Source organism: Dromiciops gliroides, chromosome 1, assembly GCF_019393635.1.
Source record: "Dromiciops gliroides isolate mDroGli1 chromosome 1, mDroGli1.pri, whole genome shotgun sequence".
Taxonomy (NCBI): domain Eukaryota; kingdom Metazoa; phylum Chordata; class Mammalia; order Microbiotheria; family Microbiotheriidae; genus Dromiciops; species Dromiciops gliroides.
Window position 1 is genome coordinate 553,826,728 of NC_057861.1, and position 17,699 is coordinate 553,844,426.

The 17,699-nt window shown below is 38.2% G+C and overlaps 1 protein-coding gene across 1 annotated transcript in view; it reads left to right on the forward strand.

The window, feature by feature from the left end:
• Positions 1-17,699, forward strand: part of LOC122751601 (atrial natriuretic peptide receptor 2-like) — a 137,270-nt gene that overhangs the window by 20,760 nt on the left and 98,811 nt on the right. The window contains 3 exon segments of the mRNA XM_043998712.1: positions 2,983-3,087; positions 14,430-14,482; positions 14,484-14,524. Coding sequence (XP_043854647.1) covers positions 2,983-3,087; positions 14,430-14,482; positions 14,484-14,524 — 199 coding nt within the window.

The window sequence follows — 17,699 nt, forward strand, 5'->3', positions numbered from 1 at the left end:
CGAATAAATAAATAAATAAATATATGTACACTGAATAAATGTTAATCCTCAGTTAACACTAACTCTAAATGCTCCATTCGCTCCCTAGCCTGCAGTATTTAACAGAAGTGTGTTTATATTTTGAACTCAACTAAGTACCTGTCATTCAACGGAGGAAGACCCTTAAAAAAAATACAATTGAGAATAGACCAAAAGTGAAAGTGATTCCAATTTTATTCATATTTCTAGCATTAAGAAATTTTGACTTTGATTTTTCCCCCCTGTAATACCTAGCACAGAGTATGCATTTAAGTACTTGATTCATTATGATTTGGAAGAAAACAGGAATATATTGTAAATGAATAAAAATACAATTTATTGTCAATTTATTTTTTAATCCACAAAACCTAGTACATAAGAGATACTTAAATAGTTGACTGATCATGGTTTAGAAGAAAATAACCTATTATAAATAAATAAAAATACAATAAAACATAGGTAATGTTTTATTAATATCTGGTTTTCTAAGTTTATATATAGCTCTTTTTGGTTTAGTGACTTCTGTTTCTATTTGAGTTTGTCATCACTGGAGTAAACTATCACATTTTGCTTATTTATTTGGTGTATTTCAGTTATAGCTCTCACTTTAGAATCCTGCTAACAAATTGTGACCAAAAAAACCCCACACCAGTTAGAGAGAATCCTAGACTGAATGTCCTAGGACCTGGGTTTGAGTCATAGTCTGAGTTTGTTTACTCATATCTAAAATGAAGGAAGTTAGATTAGATGACCTTTAAAGTCTCTTCCATCTTGTAAACTGAGGCAGACAATCTTTAGGGAATTTAGATCATTCCCCTAAACGAAAGAAAACCAGAGGAGGAGGATGCCTGGAAAATTAAAAAAAGGTTTTTATTAAGTAGGGCAGAAAACATGTGCATGGGGACTCTCAGTTTATGATGACAGCCCACCAACTATATATATATATATATATATATATATATATATATATATATATACATATACATACACATACACACACACATATATATATACATATATATATGTATACACTTGCACACACACTTTTTTTAAAAAGGAAGGCAGAGAAATGGGAAGAAAAGAAGGCAGAACATCCTAGAAAGGAATGAGTTAGGGTGCCCAGTTTCCAAGGGAAGGGGAGAAATGCTGGAGGAATTACAGGTGTCCAAGCTGTGGCCCTTTGATACACAAATCAGAATGCATTCTTGGTGATAAGCAGTGCACACAGATCAAGGCCTGAGCATAGACAATAAGATAAGAGGATGTAAAACAGGATGTGTCCCAGAGCCCCATAACCAACAATTAGAGGAGTCTCTGAAGATAAGCATGTCATTTGAAGGTCCATAAACTACCAAATGGCTCAGGGTCTGCTTCAAAGCTGGTATGAGTTTCTAGATGGGTTTACTCTCTGTCATCACAAAGAATTGTTGGTATGTCAAGTCACTCTGTATCTTAGCTAATAGAGCCAGTTCTCATATAGCCCTTCTCTGTTACCTGGATAATTAGAAAGCTCAAGCATAAATCCACTTGTACAATTTCTAAAGTTATGCCTCTAATAATTGTATATATTTATATATCACTTTACAATTTACAAAACATTTACCAATTTACAAAGCATGTTGCTTGTAGCATATAGGGCACTTAGAATTAGAGTCAGGAAGCGGGATTCAAATCTTGTCCCCTCAGACAATTACTGTTTGTGTGGCCCAGAGTAAATTACTTAACTTCTCTGGGATTCTGCTTCATTGTCTGTCAAATGAAAGGGTTAAACTTGACTTCTAGGATTCCTTCCACCTCTAAATCTGCGATACTGTGAAATACTTGTTAATTGTTTGAATCAGTAAGACCTGGGTTTGAATCCTGCCTCATACACTTATCAGTAGGGTGGTTTGGGGGTAGGTCAATTAATTTCTCAGAGTTTCAATTTTAATAGATATAAAAATAGCACCCTACCCCACTGTTTTGTTGTGAGGATCAAATGAGGTAATGTATAATGTAAAATTCTTGGGAAACCTTCAAGCATTATGTAAATGCCAATTATTGTGATTATTTCACCACTAGACAAGAATGAGTCAAATCATCAGTCAGAATTTATTAAGCACCTGTTAAATGCTAGACACTGTGCTGAGTGCTGCAGATACAAAGACAAAAATAACACTATCCATACTCTCAGAGAGGCTTACTTTCAAAGATAGTGTGGTAGAAATATAGACTGGTCCAGGACTGTTGTTTTGGTGATAATCAGTGGTGTGCTGGGAGATGTTTAATGACCAGCTCTCCAAAAATGTATGTTTTAATTTAAGTTTAATCTGCATCATTACAATTTTCTCCATCACTTTCTAAAGACTATTAATCAATTAACCATAAATCAAGCCCTAATGTGTAGCATTTGCTGATTTCTGAAGTTTAAATGTTTACATTGAAAATTTAACAATTGGCTCTTGAGTTGGTAGGAGCTGGCTCCCCTTCAATAAACTACTTAAAAGGTGAAACTACTGTGGCTCTCCTTGAAGCTCCTCCTTTTTGCCTAAAAAAGAAAAAAAAATCCAAATCCAGTGCTTTTCAGTGGGTAGGTAGTTAGAGTATACCATTTACTTGCTCAGGATAATGATTCTATGTCAGGTATCTAACACATTACTGAGAGAATGGTAATGTGATGTTCTTTGAGAACAAAAGACATGAGATGTGTTTGGAGCAAAAAAAAAAAAAGACTTCTGACTGCATTAAAGGAGGAAACAAAGGGACTGAAATAACAGGGCCTTTCTCAGAGCTCTTCAGAATGATTCTAGCACATTTTGTTGAAAGCTTAGCCTTTATCAGAAGATGGGGATTAAATGATTCCATTGGTGATAACTTCTCCCCCCCTCTTTTTCACTTGCTTTTCACTGTTCAATCAAGTCGATCTAATCAGCTCTCTTGCCTGTCTCTGTAGCTAATAAACCAGCTTATCTTTTTTTGGTGAAGGGGAAAGGTGGAATATGCGGCCCATGGATCCCTGATGATGGACAGATATTTACTCACATCATATCTACTGCTGGCAAAATGACACAGAGAAACTGGACAGCCAAGGTGTGACCTTCCTATGGACTCCTGAGCCTGTGTGAGCAGGGTGATGGGCTCAGAGGAGAACTCCCAGATTCAGAGAGTGTTTCAAACACAGAGAGCAGAGTGGGTTGTGTATGGCAGATATGGAATATTCTGAGCGAGGGTGTTTGGAGAATCCAAGGAAAACAGCTAGTCAAAAAAAGCTGCAAGTACTGGGTCAAGATTTTGACATATGGAAATTAAATTTTTGGCACCCCCAAATCTGTCTCTATGACCATATGTAAGCATACATAGTGTGCTGTAAAATGTTAAAGCACTATGTAAGTGTGAATTATTATCCCAACAATCCCTTGACTCAATGGAGTAAAGTGAGAATTTCTGGGACTATGAGAGAGATGTCTGAGGACCTTGTCTGGCAACTTCATATCAATAAGCCTCTCCTGAACTCTGGTAAGGGTATCCCTAGTTCCAGGGATGCTTCCATAGGACCAATTCTGGTGTCTCTTTTTTGAAGTATTTATATAGACGATCTTATTAATGATCTTAAAGAGCAATTTGGTTTTTTCTTTTTTTAAATCACAAAAGTATTTTATTATTTTCTAGTTACATGTAGATAGTTTTGACATTTGTTTTTATAAGATTTCTAGTTATAAATTTTTCTCCCTCCCTCCTGTCCCTTCCTCCCTCCCCAAGACAGCAGGCAATCTGATATAGGTTACATATGTACAATCACATTAAATATATATTCTGCATTAGTCATGTTGTGAAAGAAGAATCAGAACAAAAGGGAAAAACCTCAAAAAAGAAAAACAAAAAGTAGAAATAGTATGGTTTAGTCTGCATCTATATTCCACAGTTCTTTTTTTCTGGATTTGGAGAGCATTTTCCATCATGAGTCCTTTGGAACTTTCTTACACCACTGTATTGCTGAGAAGAGTCAAGTCTATCACAGTTGATCAACACACAATGTTGTTGATATTGTGTACAATGTCCTCCTGGTTCTGCTCATCTCACTCAGCATCAGTTCATGTAAGTCCTTCTAGGTTTCTCTGAAATGCACCTGCTCATCACTTCTTACAGCACTATTGTGTAATGTATTCCATTACATTCATATGCCACAACTTGTTCAACCTTTCCCCAATTGATGGGGAATAATCAAAGAGCAATTTGAATCAAGTAAGGCCCCCATAGTATAAAATGACTTCTTTCTGCCTTTACTTTCCCAATCCAATTCAATCCAGTCCAATCCAATCCAGTCCAGTCCAATCCATTCAAATTCAACAAAACTAGCATTTATTAAGCACTTAATGTATACTAGGAATAGAAGATACAAAACAAAAACTGTCCCTGTCCTCAAGAAGCTTACATTCTACTGAGATGAGGGCATGGGTGTGTGTGTGTGAACACACAGTGAACACAAGTAAGTAAATACAAGTATAGGCAAAGAAATACCAACTAATTTTAAGAGACAGAGGATATAACTAACTTCAGGGTGACACCTGAGTTAGATTTCATATCTCCCTCCTGCCCATGTACTGAATGCTTTAGAATTATAACTCATCTACCACTTTAGGGAAAGCCTTTTGCTCCCTTCTCTCCTCCCCACCTTAAAAACAAACAAATACTCAGAGAAACAAACAAACAACAGCATGGCATAAGGGGAAAAGTCTTAGATTTGGATTCAGAGGACCTGGGTTAAAATTCCGACTCTCCTACTTCCTATCCATGTGACCTCGGACAAGTCACTTAACCTCTCTAGACCTCAGTTTCCTAACCTGCAAAATGAGGGTGATTAGGTGTCCTGTTACGGTCCCTTTCAGCACTGAAGGTTTGATCCTATGATGCCTTTTTTGTTTTATAATATATTATTTTTTATTATGTTTCCCCCATCCCCCAGAAAGTCATTAACTGTAACAAAGATTTTTTTAAAAATTAGCAAAACCAAGCAACATATTGACCACAATTGACAGGATGTGCAATATTTGACATCTCAAGTCATCTACCACTGCCAAGAAGGGAGGGAGGTATATATTTGTTTATCTCTTCCCCAGGATCAGGCTGGGTTTTTATAATTGCACCGTATTTAGTTTTGTCTCACTCCCCCTTTTTTGACATTGTTGTAGTCACTTTTTAATATTGTGTCCCTGGTTTTGTTTACTTCACTTTGTATCAGTTCATAGAAGTGTAACAGTAAGAATCACTGTTAACTTCCATCTCAGGATCACCATTCAGTCACCTATACTGAGGAAAGAAACCCAAAGCAGAAAAGGCAGCCAGGGGTGCAAGGTCCAGGCTCAGTTCATGTAAGGAAGCCTTCGCCTTAGTGGCCACAGGGCCCCAGCCTTCCTGCTGTCAGAGTGAAGTAAAAGGTAACACTCCTCCTCCCTCAGCCCTCACAGGAAGCCCATCGAAGGAGACTAAGTCAAAGGAAGCACAAGTTAGAAGCTCTCCCTTCTTTTAAACTGATTTACTGCCCTGTCTCTGCAACTGTTGCCAGGAAAGACCAAGGATCCACCCACTACAGCATATCAGAGCCTCAGATCCTTGCATCATTGAGGTGAAGGAGCTACAGTTCCAGCTCAGCAATCCAGAACAGACATGGGGAGCCTACTGTTTATCCCTGTTCAATAGAGGGAAGGTCTTCTTCACTGCAGTCCTAGAACTTTATCCCACTCACAGTTAGAATTTCTAGACCAGTCACCTGGTACTTAGGGATATAGTACCAGCATGCATCTGTGTGGCTATGGTTTCATATGCATCATTATTTTCTTTTTTTTAAATTATGAAAGTATTTTATTATTTTCCAGTTACATATAGAGATAGTTTTTAACACTTTTTAAAAATAAGATTTCTAATTTCAAATTTTTTCCCCTCCCTCCCTCCTCCCCAAGACAGCAAGTAATCTGATATAGGTTATATATGTACAATAACATTAAACATATTTCTGCATTAGTCATGTTATAAAAGAAGAATCATAGCAAAAAGGGAAAACCTCAGAAAAGAAAAAACAACAGCACCAAAACCAAAAGAAATAGTATGGTTCAATCTGCATCCATATTCAACAGTTCTTTTTTATTCTTTTTTCTGGATTTGGAGAGCCTTTTCCTTCATCGTATGCATCATTGTTTTCTTTTTTTGTTTTTTTGTTTTGTTTTGTTTTGTTTTGTTTTGTTTTGTTTTGTTTTGTTTTGTTTTGTTTTGTTTTGCGGGGCAATGAGGGTTAAGTGACTTGCCCAGGGTCATACAGCTAGTAAGTGTCAAGTGTTTGAAGCCGGATCTGAACTCAGGTCCTCCTGAATCCAGGGCTGGTACTTTATCCACTGCGCCACCTAGCTGCCCCCCATCATTATTTTCAAAGGAGGTCAATGTATTCCTCTTTGTATATAGAATTAAAAGGGAAAAAAGAGTTTATTTATTATGTTTTTACCCAGAAATCTTGTAGAAAACAAGGTTATGATACAGTCAGATGCTGAATACATTTTGTATTTGTTCATTCATACCTTAAAAACTATCCTGAGTAGACATTTTGGGACAGCCAAATCTTAGGGAGGATACTATTTTTTCCCCTGGTGATAATCTGATTATGCTGTCACTTCCATCATGTTGGATTTATAAACTGTCAGGGAAATTTGGGCAGCTTCCCTGAGCTTGGGGTTACAGGCACAACTGCTAGAGAAAGCCCCAGGGAAAAACAGTGCTGAGACCCTTGCTTTCACCAACAAATTCAAGGACAGTCAGAAATAAACCTGCCGTGCTGTGGTATCTATTGGGGGATCGAGTCTGACAACCTACTTCCAGACCTCCCTTAGGTAGTATAGATATATCTCATTAATAGGAACTACATCTATTAGCATTTTCTATTAAATAACTGAGAAATAAAGCAACTGGTTTCATATACATTAGCTGAAATTTCAGGTCCCTTAGGCCATTTGCTTTTGTAAATTTATGCCCCTGTGATTTCATTTACTCTTGTGGGTAAATATTGCAAGTTGCCCTGGAGAAAACTGTTGTTTGACTGAGAAGCAGTGGACAGAGAACCACCTCCTAGATATAATCTTTCCTCTGACTGGCTGTGCGACCCATGGAAAATCACTTAACTTCTCAGGGTCCTAAGCAACTTTCTAAGACTCTAAGCAGAGTATGAGCTCAACCCCATGGAGAGAGTTTCCTTATTGAAAATTATAAAATCACAAGTCTACTCTCCCACCCTCAAGAAATCAGGGTTTTTTTTCTTTCTTAGATTTCAAGCTTGGGCTTAGGACCTTTCTCTTTTACTTAGTTACTGTGTTTTTCTTTGTAGTAGTTTTTCAGTATGATAGATAGGCAGCTGGTTGGGATGTAAAATCTATTGCAATGTGAGAATGTAGGGAATGAACTATACATGGTTAAGTAAGTTACCAGGATCCATTATTGTAGGCAGTTAGAGGGTACTATGAATGGTCTGGAACTTGGAATCAGGAAGAAATGAATTCAAATCTTGCCTTAAATCCTTGCTAGCTGTATGACCCTGGACAAGTCACTTAATCTGTCTCAGTCTCAGTTTCCTTCATCTGTAAAATGAGGATTATATAGTCTGTTTCATAGGCTTGTTGTGAAACTTAAAAGTGATAATATGTGTGTGTATGTATATATGCGTGCTTTGAAAACTTTAAAGTATCATAGAAATGCCAGCTCTTAATCATAAACTAAGCCATAGTTATAGTGATTATACTTTCTAGAGGTACCCCCTGTTTTGCTCCTGGGTTGTCTGGTTCACTTACATCACAGCCCCAGAAGCTGAGCTATAACTAGATTTGTGTCAGATGGAAGATTTCAATTTGTGGGGGAAAAGGTTCAATTTGTGCAATTTTTTCCAGTGGTGACGCCCTCATACTTTATCAACATTTTGCTGTAAGCAATACAACCATTCTGTGACCATACCCCCACCCCCATTTCATTGTAATGGTACTCCTCTCATGGGGCCCCCAACCACCTCATCTCCCCAGGCAAAGTCCTACTGACAGTAGGACTGTCCTCTGAACAGATCCTTGTTCTCCACCCCATGCTGCCCTCATCACCATTTCCTCAATTGTATTGCTCCAGGTGAAAATGTTCCTCACTGTACCTCTGCCTTGGTGACCCCTCTGCCCTTTTTTCAAGTGAAGTGCCTAGCTTTTAGGTTGAAACTATCTTTTCTTTCTTTTCTTTTTTATTAATCATAGAAAAAAGAAAACATTGTTCCTTGAAGTAAAAATAATAATAGCCCTAGTTCACATAGTACTTTAAGATTTAGAAATTCCTTTTCTCATAATTGTCCTATGAGATAGATAGTGCAAGTATTATTATTTCCCTTTTTACATACAATTACAAGTGTTATTATTTCTCTTTTACAGGCAAGGAAATTGAGACACTGAGATTTTTTTTTTTAAATGAGGCAATTGGGGTTAAGTGACTTGCCCAGGGTCACACAGCTAGTAAGTGTTAAGTGTCTGAGGCTGGATTTGAACTCAGGTACTCCTGACTCCAGGGCTGGTGCCACCTAGCTGCCCCAAGACACTGAGATGTTAAGTGACTTGCTCATAGTCACCCCCTAGGTGTTAAACCATGTGTTAGATATTATACCCCAAATCCCAAATCCCATGATTCCTCTACCTTCTCCTGGACTAGAGAGAGGGTAGGAGGAGAGTGGGAGGTACACACCATAATTCCCAATATAGTCAGCTGTCATTTACAATATTTTGGAAATAGTCTTTTCTAGAGCCACTGCCTAGTCTGATGATTCTTCTGGATACTTCTCAGGACTTCTTCTTTCCCCCCCCTTTTCTCTGCTAGGAGACATTTATTCCTATGAATAAATTCCTTCTCCATTTCTTTATAATAAACACCTTTGTCTCTCAATAATCACCATTTTTTTGTGCATTACAAAAACCCCCCAACAAAATGAATACAGGATCTTGAAAGCCTCACTTCACATTTGATAGCATTTTGCCACTAGAAAATGGGGCACCAGGACCATGGGTTTAGAGTTGATCCTCATTTTGCAGATGAGGAGGCCTTCAAGGCCCAGAGAGATTGTAATTCCTCAAGGTCACACAACTAGAGTGAATGACATCCGGGATTCAAACCCAAGCCCTCTGATTCCAAAGGACGTTTTTCTTGCCTTTCTTCTGGACTACCTATCAATATACAAAACATGTTGGGAAGGGGCTTCTCACATACCCACTATGAACTTTAGTAGCATGGTGTAGTGGAAAGGTCTCTGGTGGACTCGGGCTGGAAGATCTGAATTTTAGAAACAGCTCTGCTGCTTACCATTTGAACTTAAAAAAAAATCCAAAGCCCCTTTGAATCTTAATTTCTTTCTCTATAAACAGGGCTAAATACCTGCCCTGCCTGCCTCAAATTGTTTTTATGATCACCCAAGAGAATGCTTGGGAAGATGTTTTGTAAAAAGAGAAAGGGATACAGAAATTATTGCTATTATTACTTTTTGACTTATTACCACATTTTATATCCTTAACCTCTATAGTATATATTTTTCCATTTCAACCAGGTCAATCTGTTCATTTCTACAAACCAGCAGCTTACTATACACAAACTGCTAGGAAACAGGTTGTAAGCAACCAAAGGTAACCTCAGTTACCTTTACCATACCATATCTGAGGAAAGGCTGTTTAGAAACTGAGTGGTTTTTTTTTTTTGTGAGGCAATTGGGGTTAAGTGATTTGCCCAAGGTCACACAGCTAGTAAGTGTTAAGTGTCTGAGGCCAGATTTGAACCCAGGTACTCCTGACTCCAGGGCTGGTACTCTATCCACTGCACCACCTAGCTGCCCCCCTGAGTGGTTTTTAAAAAAATCTAGTGAGTTCTGTTCTTAAGCTGTAATTGTTGTTTATTCCTTAGATTTTTAAGTCATTTTGCAAAACAGAATGCATGATATAAATTCAAATTAGCTAGAGCTGTTTATGATTTTTTTGAAAATTGTTTTCTCCTTAAGTTCTGTGATTTTAAGAAGTTTGCTGAATTCTTGAATTTAATTTACATCTTATGGCCAAAATATATTTCAAAGAGTTATACCTACAATTTTCCATTGAAGATCAGCTGGGGAAAATAGAATAGATATTAAAAAGGACATAAAGACAGAAAGATAAATTTCACTTTCTGAGCAATTGTAAAACTGTGTTTACCAATGCTTTTTAAAGAAACATTTTTGTCACTTCCCAATGACTGTCTCTTCTATTAGAGCTCCTCATTATACCAAAGGGGTACAGTTAAGCAAAACAAATTAACATGGTCATTTCTGGAAAAGTGTGGCTCATTTCACAAGTATATAATCCACCATCTCCCTGACAAGAAGTCAGAGATGCACTTCACTATTGGTCCTTTGAAAATCACAATTGGTCACAACATTAATCAGAGTTCTAAAATCTTTCAACTTTGTTTTCCTGTACATTATTACAATCATTGTGTAAGTTGTTCACCTGTTTCCATATAAGTTCATAAAATTCTTTGAAGGCAACTTTCCTGTAAGGCATCCATTCCATAAAATGAGGATTTCCTGTGTTGAATAAATGATGCAGCTAAGAACAAAGAGTTCTAACAGAGGAAGAGAGAATAGATGAGAATTTGATGACTGATTGGATCTATTGGGAGAGTGAGAGTGAGGAGCACTAATGTCAAGAAAGATGATAGTGACTTCAAAAAGAATTAGGGAAGTCTGGAAACAGGGTGAGTTTTTGGAGAAATTTTGTATATTGAGGTCTACTCTGGATATCGTGGAGTGTGAGACATCTATAGGACTTATCTTTTGAAATGTACAATAAGTGAGTGGAGGTGCATGATGGAGCTTAGGAGAGAGACTAGGTCTGGATTTATAGATTTAGAAATCATAGAGATGACAGCGAGATCTATGGGAGTTGCAGAAGTCACTACATAAGAAAATGTAGAAAGAGAAGAGAAGATGGCCCAGGATAGAAATTTGGAGGTATACCCAGACTTAGGGGACATAATATGGATGATGATCAAGCAATGAGGATTGAGAAGGAATAGTTACACAGGCAGGAAGACAACCAGAAGAAAACATCATCACCAAAATACAGAAAGGAGAGAGTGTTCAAGAGTGTTCAAGGGTGGACAACAGTGATGTTAAATGCTTCAGAGTGGTTGAAAAAGATGAAGATTGGGAAAAGGTGCTCATATTTGGCAATGAAGAGATCATTGGTAATTTTGAAAAGAACACTTTCAGTTGAGTGATGAACTCAGAAGCCAAGAATTTGGAGAGTTATAGGACAATATTTTGAGGTAATCGTAGAAGCTAGTGGATTTTTTTCTAGGATGGAGGAGACACGGGAATATTTACAGAGAGTAAGCAAGGAACCAGTGGATAGGGGGAACTTGAATAGTAGAGAAAGAACATCAGTGGTGATGATCTTCTGGAGAAGACAGGAGGGGATGAGATCAAGAGTACACACAGGGGCAGCTAGGTGGCACTGTGGATAGAGCACCGGCCCTAGAGTTGGAAGTACCTGAGTTCAAATCTGGTCTCAGACACTTAACACTTACTAGCTGTGTGACCCTGGGCAAGTCACTTAACCCCAATTGCCTCACTAAAAAAAAAAAAGTACACACAGAGGGGTTGGCCTTGAAAATAAGGGTCAATTTGTCATCTGAAACTGGAGAAAAAGGGGAGAGAATGTTGTTTAGGGGTATTGGTATGTAGAGAAGGGAAGAAAAGAGAATGCATTGTAAATATCCTCTATTTTTAAAGTAAGGTACAAGGCAGGCCCTTAGCTGAAGTGGAAAGGAGGTGGTGTTAGAGGCATGAGCACAGAAGAGAAGATTTAAAATAGTTGCTATTGACAGTGGACTAGAGAACCAACTAAGGAGGATTTAAAAAATTGTCTTGCCACAGTGAGGATCCAGTTGAGATTAGATAACATAAATTTGTAATGGACTCAGCCCAGTTGCATGGTTTCCTCCAGTTCCACTCAGTAACATGTTAGTAGAAGTGGAGGAAGAAGCAAGACAGGAACATTGACAGAACAAAGGGGCAAAGATTCAACAGAAGATATTGTACTGCAACTATCTGTTTAACTATAGGGATTTTTGTTGTTGTTGTATGTCCTTTGTTTTCAAAGAGAACCAATGAATTATAGGTATTAGATAGGTCATTAGCATGAATATTGAAGTCTCAGAGGGTGGTGGGAGCGGTTAGGGCAAAGAGACCAACAGACATATCAGTTTGTAGATAGTGAATCATATTAGAAAGAGAGGAATCAGGAAGACTAGGATTAAGACCTGTCTTAGACCAAGACTGACTGTGTGACCCTGGGCAAGTCATTTACCTTCTTAATTCTCTAACTATAAGTTGCTGAGAAGCTGCCCACCTGCATTGCTATAGGGAATTTCTTCATCAGCAAATTCTCTATATCAATGTAAACAAAGGTCAACTACCTTTTGCTTATCCTAGAGGGACTATGTTTGCTTACTATACTGAGTCATTTAATGACATGGCTGGTACTCTTTTCAAATGACTATTTTCAAACACAGAGCAGTATACTCTTGCCTTGTGAAATTACTGAAAATAGATGAAAGAGAATATCCTTTTATTTTTATTATATTTTTTAATTAAAATTTCATTCATTCATTCATTTATTGATTCATTCCTTTATTTGCTTGTATTTTATTTTTTTCCAATTATATGTAGAGATTTTTTTTTGAGTTCCAAATTTTTCTACCACTCTCCCTTCCCTCCCCCATCCTGAGGCCAGAAAGAAATCTGGAGAATATCCTTTTAGAAAACAAAATAGCTGCCCCCTCCTAACAAAACCAAACATGCTATCACTTAGAAAACAACTTTATCACATCATGAAATCCAAAAGTATACAATTCAGATGACCCACTCAAAGAGGAACATTTCGGTAAAAGAAAAAGGTCATTTCTAAGGGCTAGACAAAATGTCTTTTTTTCCTGGTAAATACAAATGAGGCAACTTTCAAAAACTTTATGTTGTAGAGAAGGTATCAACTTGTACTGGTAGAGAGAATTTCCTCACTTAAAATGAAGTCCTTATCCTATACTTAGATGAAACATTAATTATATAAAGCCACTGATACAAAATCGATTATTCTCAATGCATATTTTATTGGAGCTAAGTAAAAATTATCAAAAGGCATTGTGGGGTGCAGCTAGATGGTACAGTGAATAAAGCACTAGCCCTGGATTCAGGTGGACCTGAGTTCAAATCTGGCTTCAGACACTTGACACTTACTAGCTGTATGACCTTGGGCAAGTCACTTATTCCTCATTGCCCTACCAAAAAAAAAAAAGTAAAGCAAGAGTTTTACAGGGCAGCTAGGTGGCACAGTGGATAGAGCACCGGCCCTGGATACAGGAGGACCTGAGTTCAAATTCGGCCTCAGACACTTAACAATTACTAGCTGTATGACCCTGGGCAAGTCACTTAACTCCAACTACCTCCCTCACACCCCCAAAAAGGCATTGGGGCACAGTGGATAGGGAACTAGCCTTGAAGCCAGAAAGACCTGAATATGGTTGTGCTTCCATATTGGCTAAATGATCCTGGACAAGTCACAATGTGTTATCACTAGAGTTAAGTCTCTGTAAGTTGCAGAGAAGCTGTCAACCTTCCTACAGGAAATTTCCTCATAGATGACTTTCCTACATCAGTGAAATCATAGGTTCAGTCCTTACCACTTAAAAATTACTGCTGAATATAAACATGGATTCAAGAACTGCTTGCAATAACTCCAAGGCATGGAGTCCCATAGACTATAGTTTTGGGGAATCGTTGAATTAGATATTAAAACCCAACAAAATTAAGAGAAATTTGCACATATAATGATAGATGTAGAGGAGCCTTCTCTTGTGATTTTGAAGAATGGTCCAGATGATCTAAGATATTTTCCCAGTAATTCCTTTGTGGAGGTAGGGGAAGAGATATAGGTTCCATTTCCATCCTGCTAGTGTGTGATAAATGCATCTGATTGTGTACATTGGTTCCGAAAGTCCTGTATTCCCAAGTGATGTTGCAAGGGCAAGACCAAGAGAAAATGAGAGCAGTTGTTTCTCACTGTCGAATATGCCCTTAAGAGAGAAATTATTTTCAGCAGCTAAACAGAAGTTCAAGTTGAAGAATCAAATTCAGCCTGTAGCACATTCAATACCCATAGGGTGACCTTAATGTTCTGTATATTTTGTTCATTTGAATGGAAGGAAGAGTTTGATGCTATTGATACAAGTGCCTGGGAGGCAGATACGGATCATTATTATTCTTTAAAAGCAGCAGCCCATGAAGGAAGGGAAATGGATGAATTAACAACACTGGAGTCGCGCAGTCTACTGTGGTTTGCCTTTGTCTTTTCTAGGTTGTGTTAGTCCATGTAGGTGTTACTTCTCTTATTGCTCACATCAGAGTTGGAAAGAGGTTTGGAAGCCCAAACCACAGTACTACCTGCAACAGGTAAGATAGTTTCTCATTCCACAGAGAGGGTCTGTGGAGTTTGTCCTGGAGTATGTCGATGGTCATTGGCCACACTGGGCCACTTCCTATGAACTTTTCTCAAGGCAACTGTGGCAGATATGCCCTACCTAAGTCTCTGTGGAGGCACTTTATATTATTTTATTTATTTTTTTAGTGAGGCATTTGGGGTTAAGTGACTTGCCCAGAGTCACACAGCTAGTAAGTGTTAAGTGTCTGAGGCCAGATTTGGACTCAGGTACTCCTGACTCCAGGGCTGGTGCTCTATGCACTGTACCACCTAGCTGCCCCCGAGGCACTTTGTAATACCACAGAACTAGGAGTCAGGTGACCTAGATTTGGGTTTTTATTCTGTCAATAACTTGCTATGTGACCTTGAGCAATAATAATAATAATAACTGACTGTAGTGTTTTAAGGTTGACAAAGTGCTGGATATGCGATTTTTGAGTCTCAATAATGCTAGGAGGTAGGCACAGCAGTTTTCACCCCCATTTTATAGACAAGAACCCGAGTTTCTAAGAAATTAAGTGCTTTGATTATGATGATGCAACTAGCAAGCATCACTGGAAGGATTTGAATCCAGATTTCTGTTGCTGCTGATTCATTCTCTCTCTCTCTCTCTCTCTCTCTCTCTCTCTCTCTCTCTCTCTCTCCTTTTTTTATTCCCTGTGTAAAACAAGGTGGATAGGCTAGTTGATCTCCAAGATCCCTTTCAGTTCTATAGCTAAAATTTTTTGTTGTTGTTGAAGTATCTCCCATAGATATTGCATGTGTTACTGATTTTGTTGAATTGCTTTTTATCTTTTTCTTTTAAGAGCATTGTTATAAGAGATGGATCATTGGGAAAGAGGGAAGGCATAAGGTTAGAAATGGATAAAATGGATAAAGGGGCAAAAAAAGGCATAGTTAAAAATAGGATAAATAAAAAGGCTATTTCCTACAATGAAATCTTTCTTTAAAAAAAAAAAACAACAAACCTATGGGGCAGCTAGGTGGCGCAGTGGATAAAGCACTGGTCCTCGATTCAGGAGGACCTGAGTTCAAATCCGACCTCAGACACTTGACACTTACTAGCTGTGTGATCCTGGGCAAGTCACTTAACCCTCATTGTCCTGCCAAAAAACCACACAAAAAACCCCAAAAACCCAACAACAAAACCTATGTATTTATTTGTTAACATTCATTAAAAAATTAAGTTCCAAATTTTCTCCCTTCCTTTAGCCCCTCTCCCACCTGAGGAGCCAAGCAGTATGATATCAATTATACATGTGATATCATGCAAAACATATTTCTCTATTAGACATGTTACAAAAACAAAAACAAGCAAGAAAAAGTAAAAAAAGCATGCTTTAATCTGAACTCAGAGTTCATCATTTCTCTCTCTGCAAGTAGATAACATTTTTTATCAAGGGCTCTTTGGAATTGTCTTGGATAATTATATTGATCAGAGTGGCTGTCTTTATTATTGATTATTGTTACAATATTGCTGTTACTATATACAATGTTTTTCTTGTTCTACTTACTTTAATTTATGTAAGTTCATATAAGTTTTCCCAAGTTTTTCTGAAACCATCTCCCTCATAATTTCTTATAGCACAATAGTATTTCATCAGAATTATATAACACAACTTGTTCAGTCATTTCCCAATTAATGGGCATTCCTTCAGTTTCCAATTCTTTTCCACCACAAAAAAGAGCTGCTATAAATATTTTTGTACATGTAGGTCCTTTTAGCTTTTCTTTAATCTCTTTGGGATACAGACCTAGTAGTGGTATTTCTGGGTCAAAGGAGTGAATTCTCTTCAATAGATTCTTTTTTTCAGTGCTTATTGATACAAGTTCATAAGCCCCCTGTCTCAGACTCTGCTTAATTTTCTGTACCAGTTGGGAGAGGTTAGTAGATTATTCCGATACCATTAAATGTGTGTTCTGCATTGGAAGGATAATAGGCAATGACTCAGACCCCATTGATTGCTGCCATGCATACAGACTGGAGCAGACAGATAAATTCTGTTACAAATGCTGGCTTCATTCTACATTCGATATGACTCTAGTCAACAGGGTTCCTAAGAAGTCTTTGGGTATGCATAGGATGGATGCCAAGCAGCAGGAGCTTGGGTCCTCAAGGAAGTGTGTTGCATGCGCAACTGCCCTCAGGGTTCATGAATAGATCCCTGTAGATTTTCCACATGGTGGCTTCTGTGGGAGTCCAATATAAAGACCTTATAGCAGATGGTTTAACCTTAGACTCAGGGGAGGAAATAGGCTCTGAGTTACCATAGTAGCTTGAAGAAATGTCTATTTTTTGATGCCAAGCAGATCACTGGAGTACAAGAAGGTTAAACTTCACCTATATGTCTGAATAGCATTTGTGTCCAATATCTTTTAGGAAGCTGCCAGAACCCCTCAGGGCTCCTGAAGGCAATTACAAACCATGCCCTTGGCAGCATGGAAGACTGAAGGCACTTCTCTGCCAGTAGGAATGCATTCTGAGCTCTATGTTCTTACTCATTGCCAGACCTGGCATGGGTTGGGCCTGTCCGATGCCAATCACAAGCCCCTTAGGAGGGAGTCATGTTGAATTCTTGTACAATCAGTCCCTGGCATATTATTTGTTCCATTGGATTAAACTTCCGCAGTACTTAAGCTACTACCCAGCAACTGTGCTAACTTCTGAGCTAATCAGAAACTATTTCATGCACTGATGTGCTCACCTAAATGGTGCTGCATTGAGACCAGTGACGAGTCATTTAGTACATTTTTGGAGAAGCTTACTCAAGTAGCCTGGATGGAGGAGCTTTGGGGCTAGAATAGCCTCATCCTAAACATGCTCTTGGGATACTGTTAGAAATGGAATTGGAAGTTCACAGAGAAATCTATGTGAAAGTTCCCATCTACTTGCCATCATAAACTATATGTTGTTTCTGTCTTTGTTCAGTGAAATGCATACTGTCCTGCAAACCTGCCTAAATAGGCAAGGTATATATATTTTGTTTTTTATAAACTGAGTCACTTTAAAAATCAATTTTGGGGGGGGCAGCTAGATGGCGCAGTGGATAGAGCACCGGCCCTGGATTCAGGAGGACCTGAGTTCAAATCCAGCCTCAGACACTTAACACTTACTAGCTGTGTGACCCTGGGCAAGTCACTTAACCC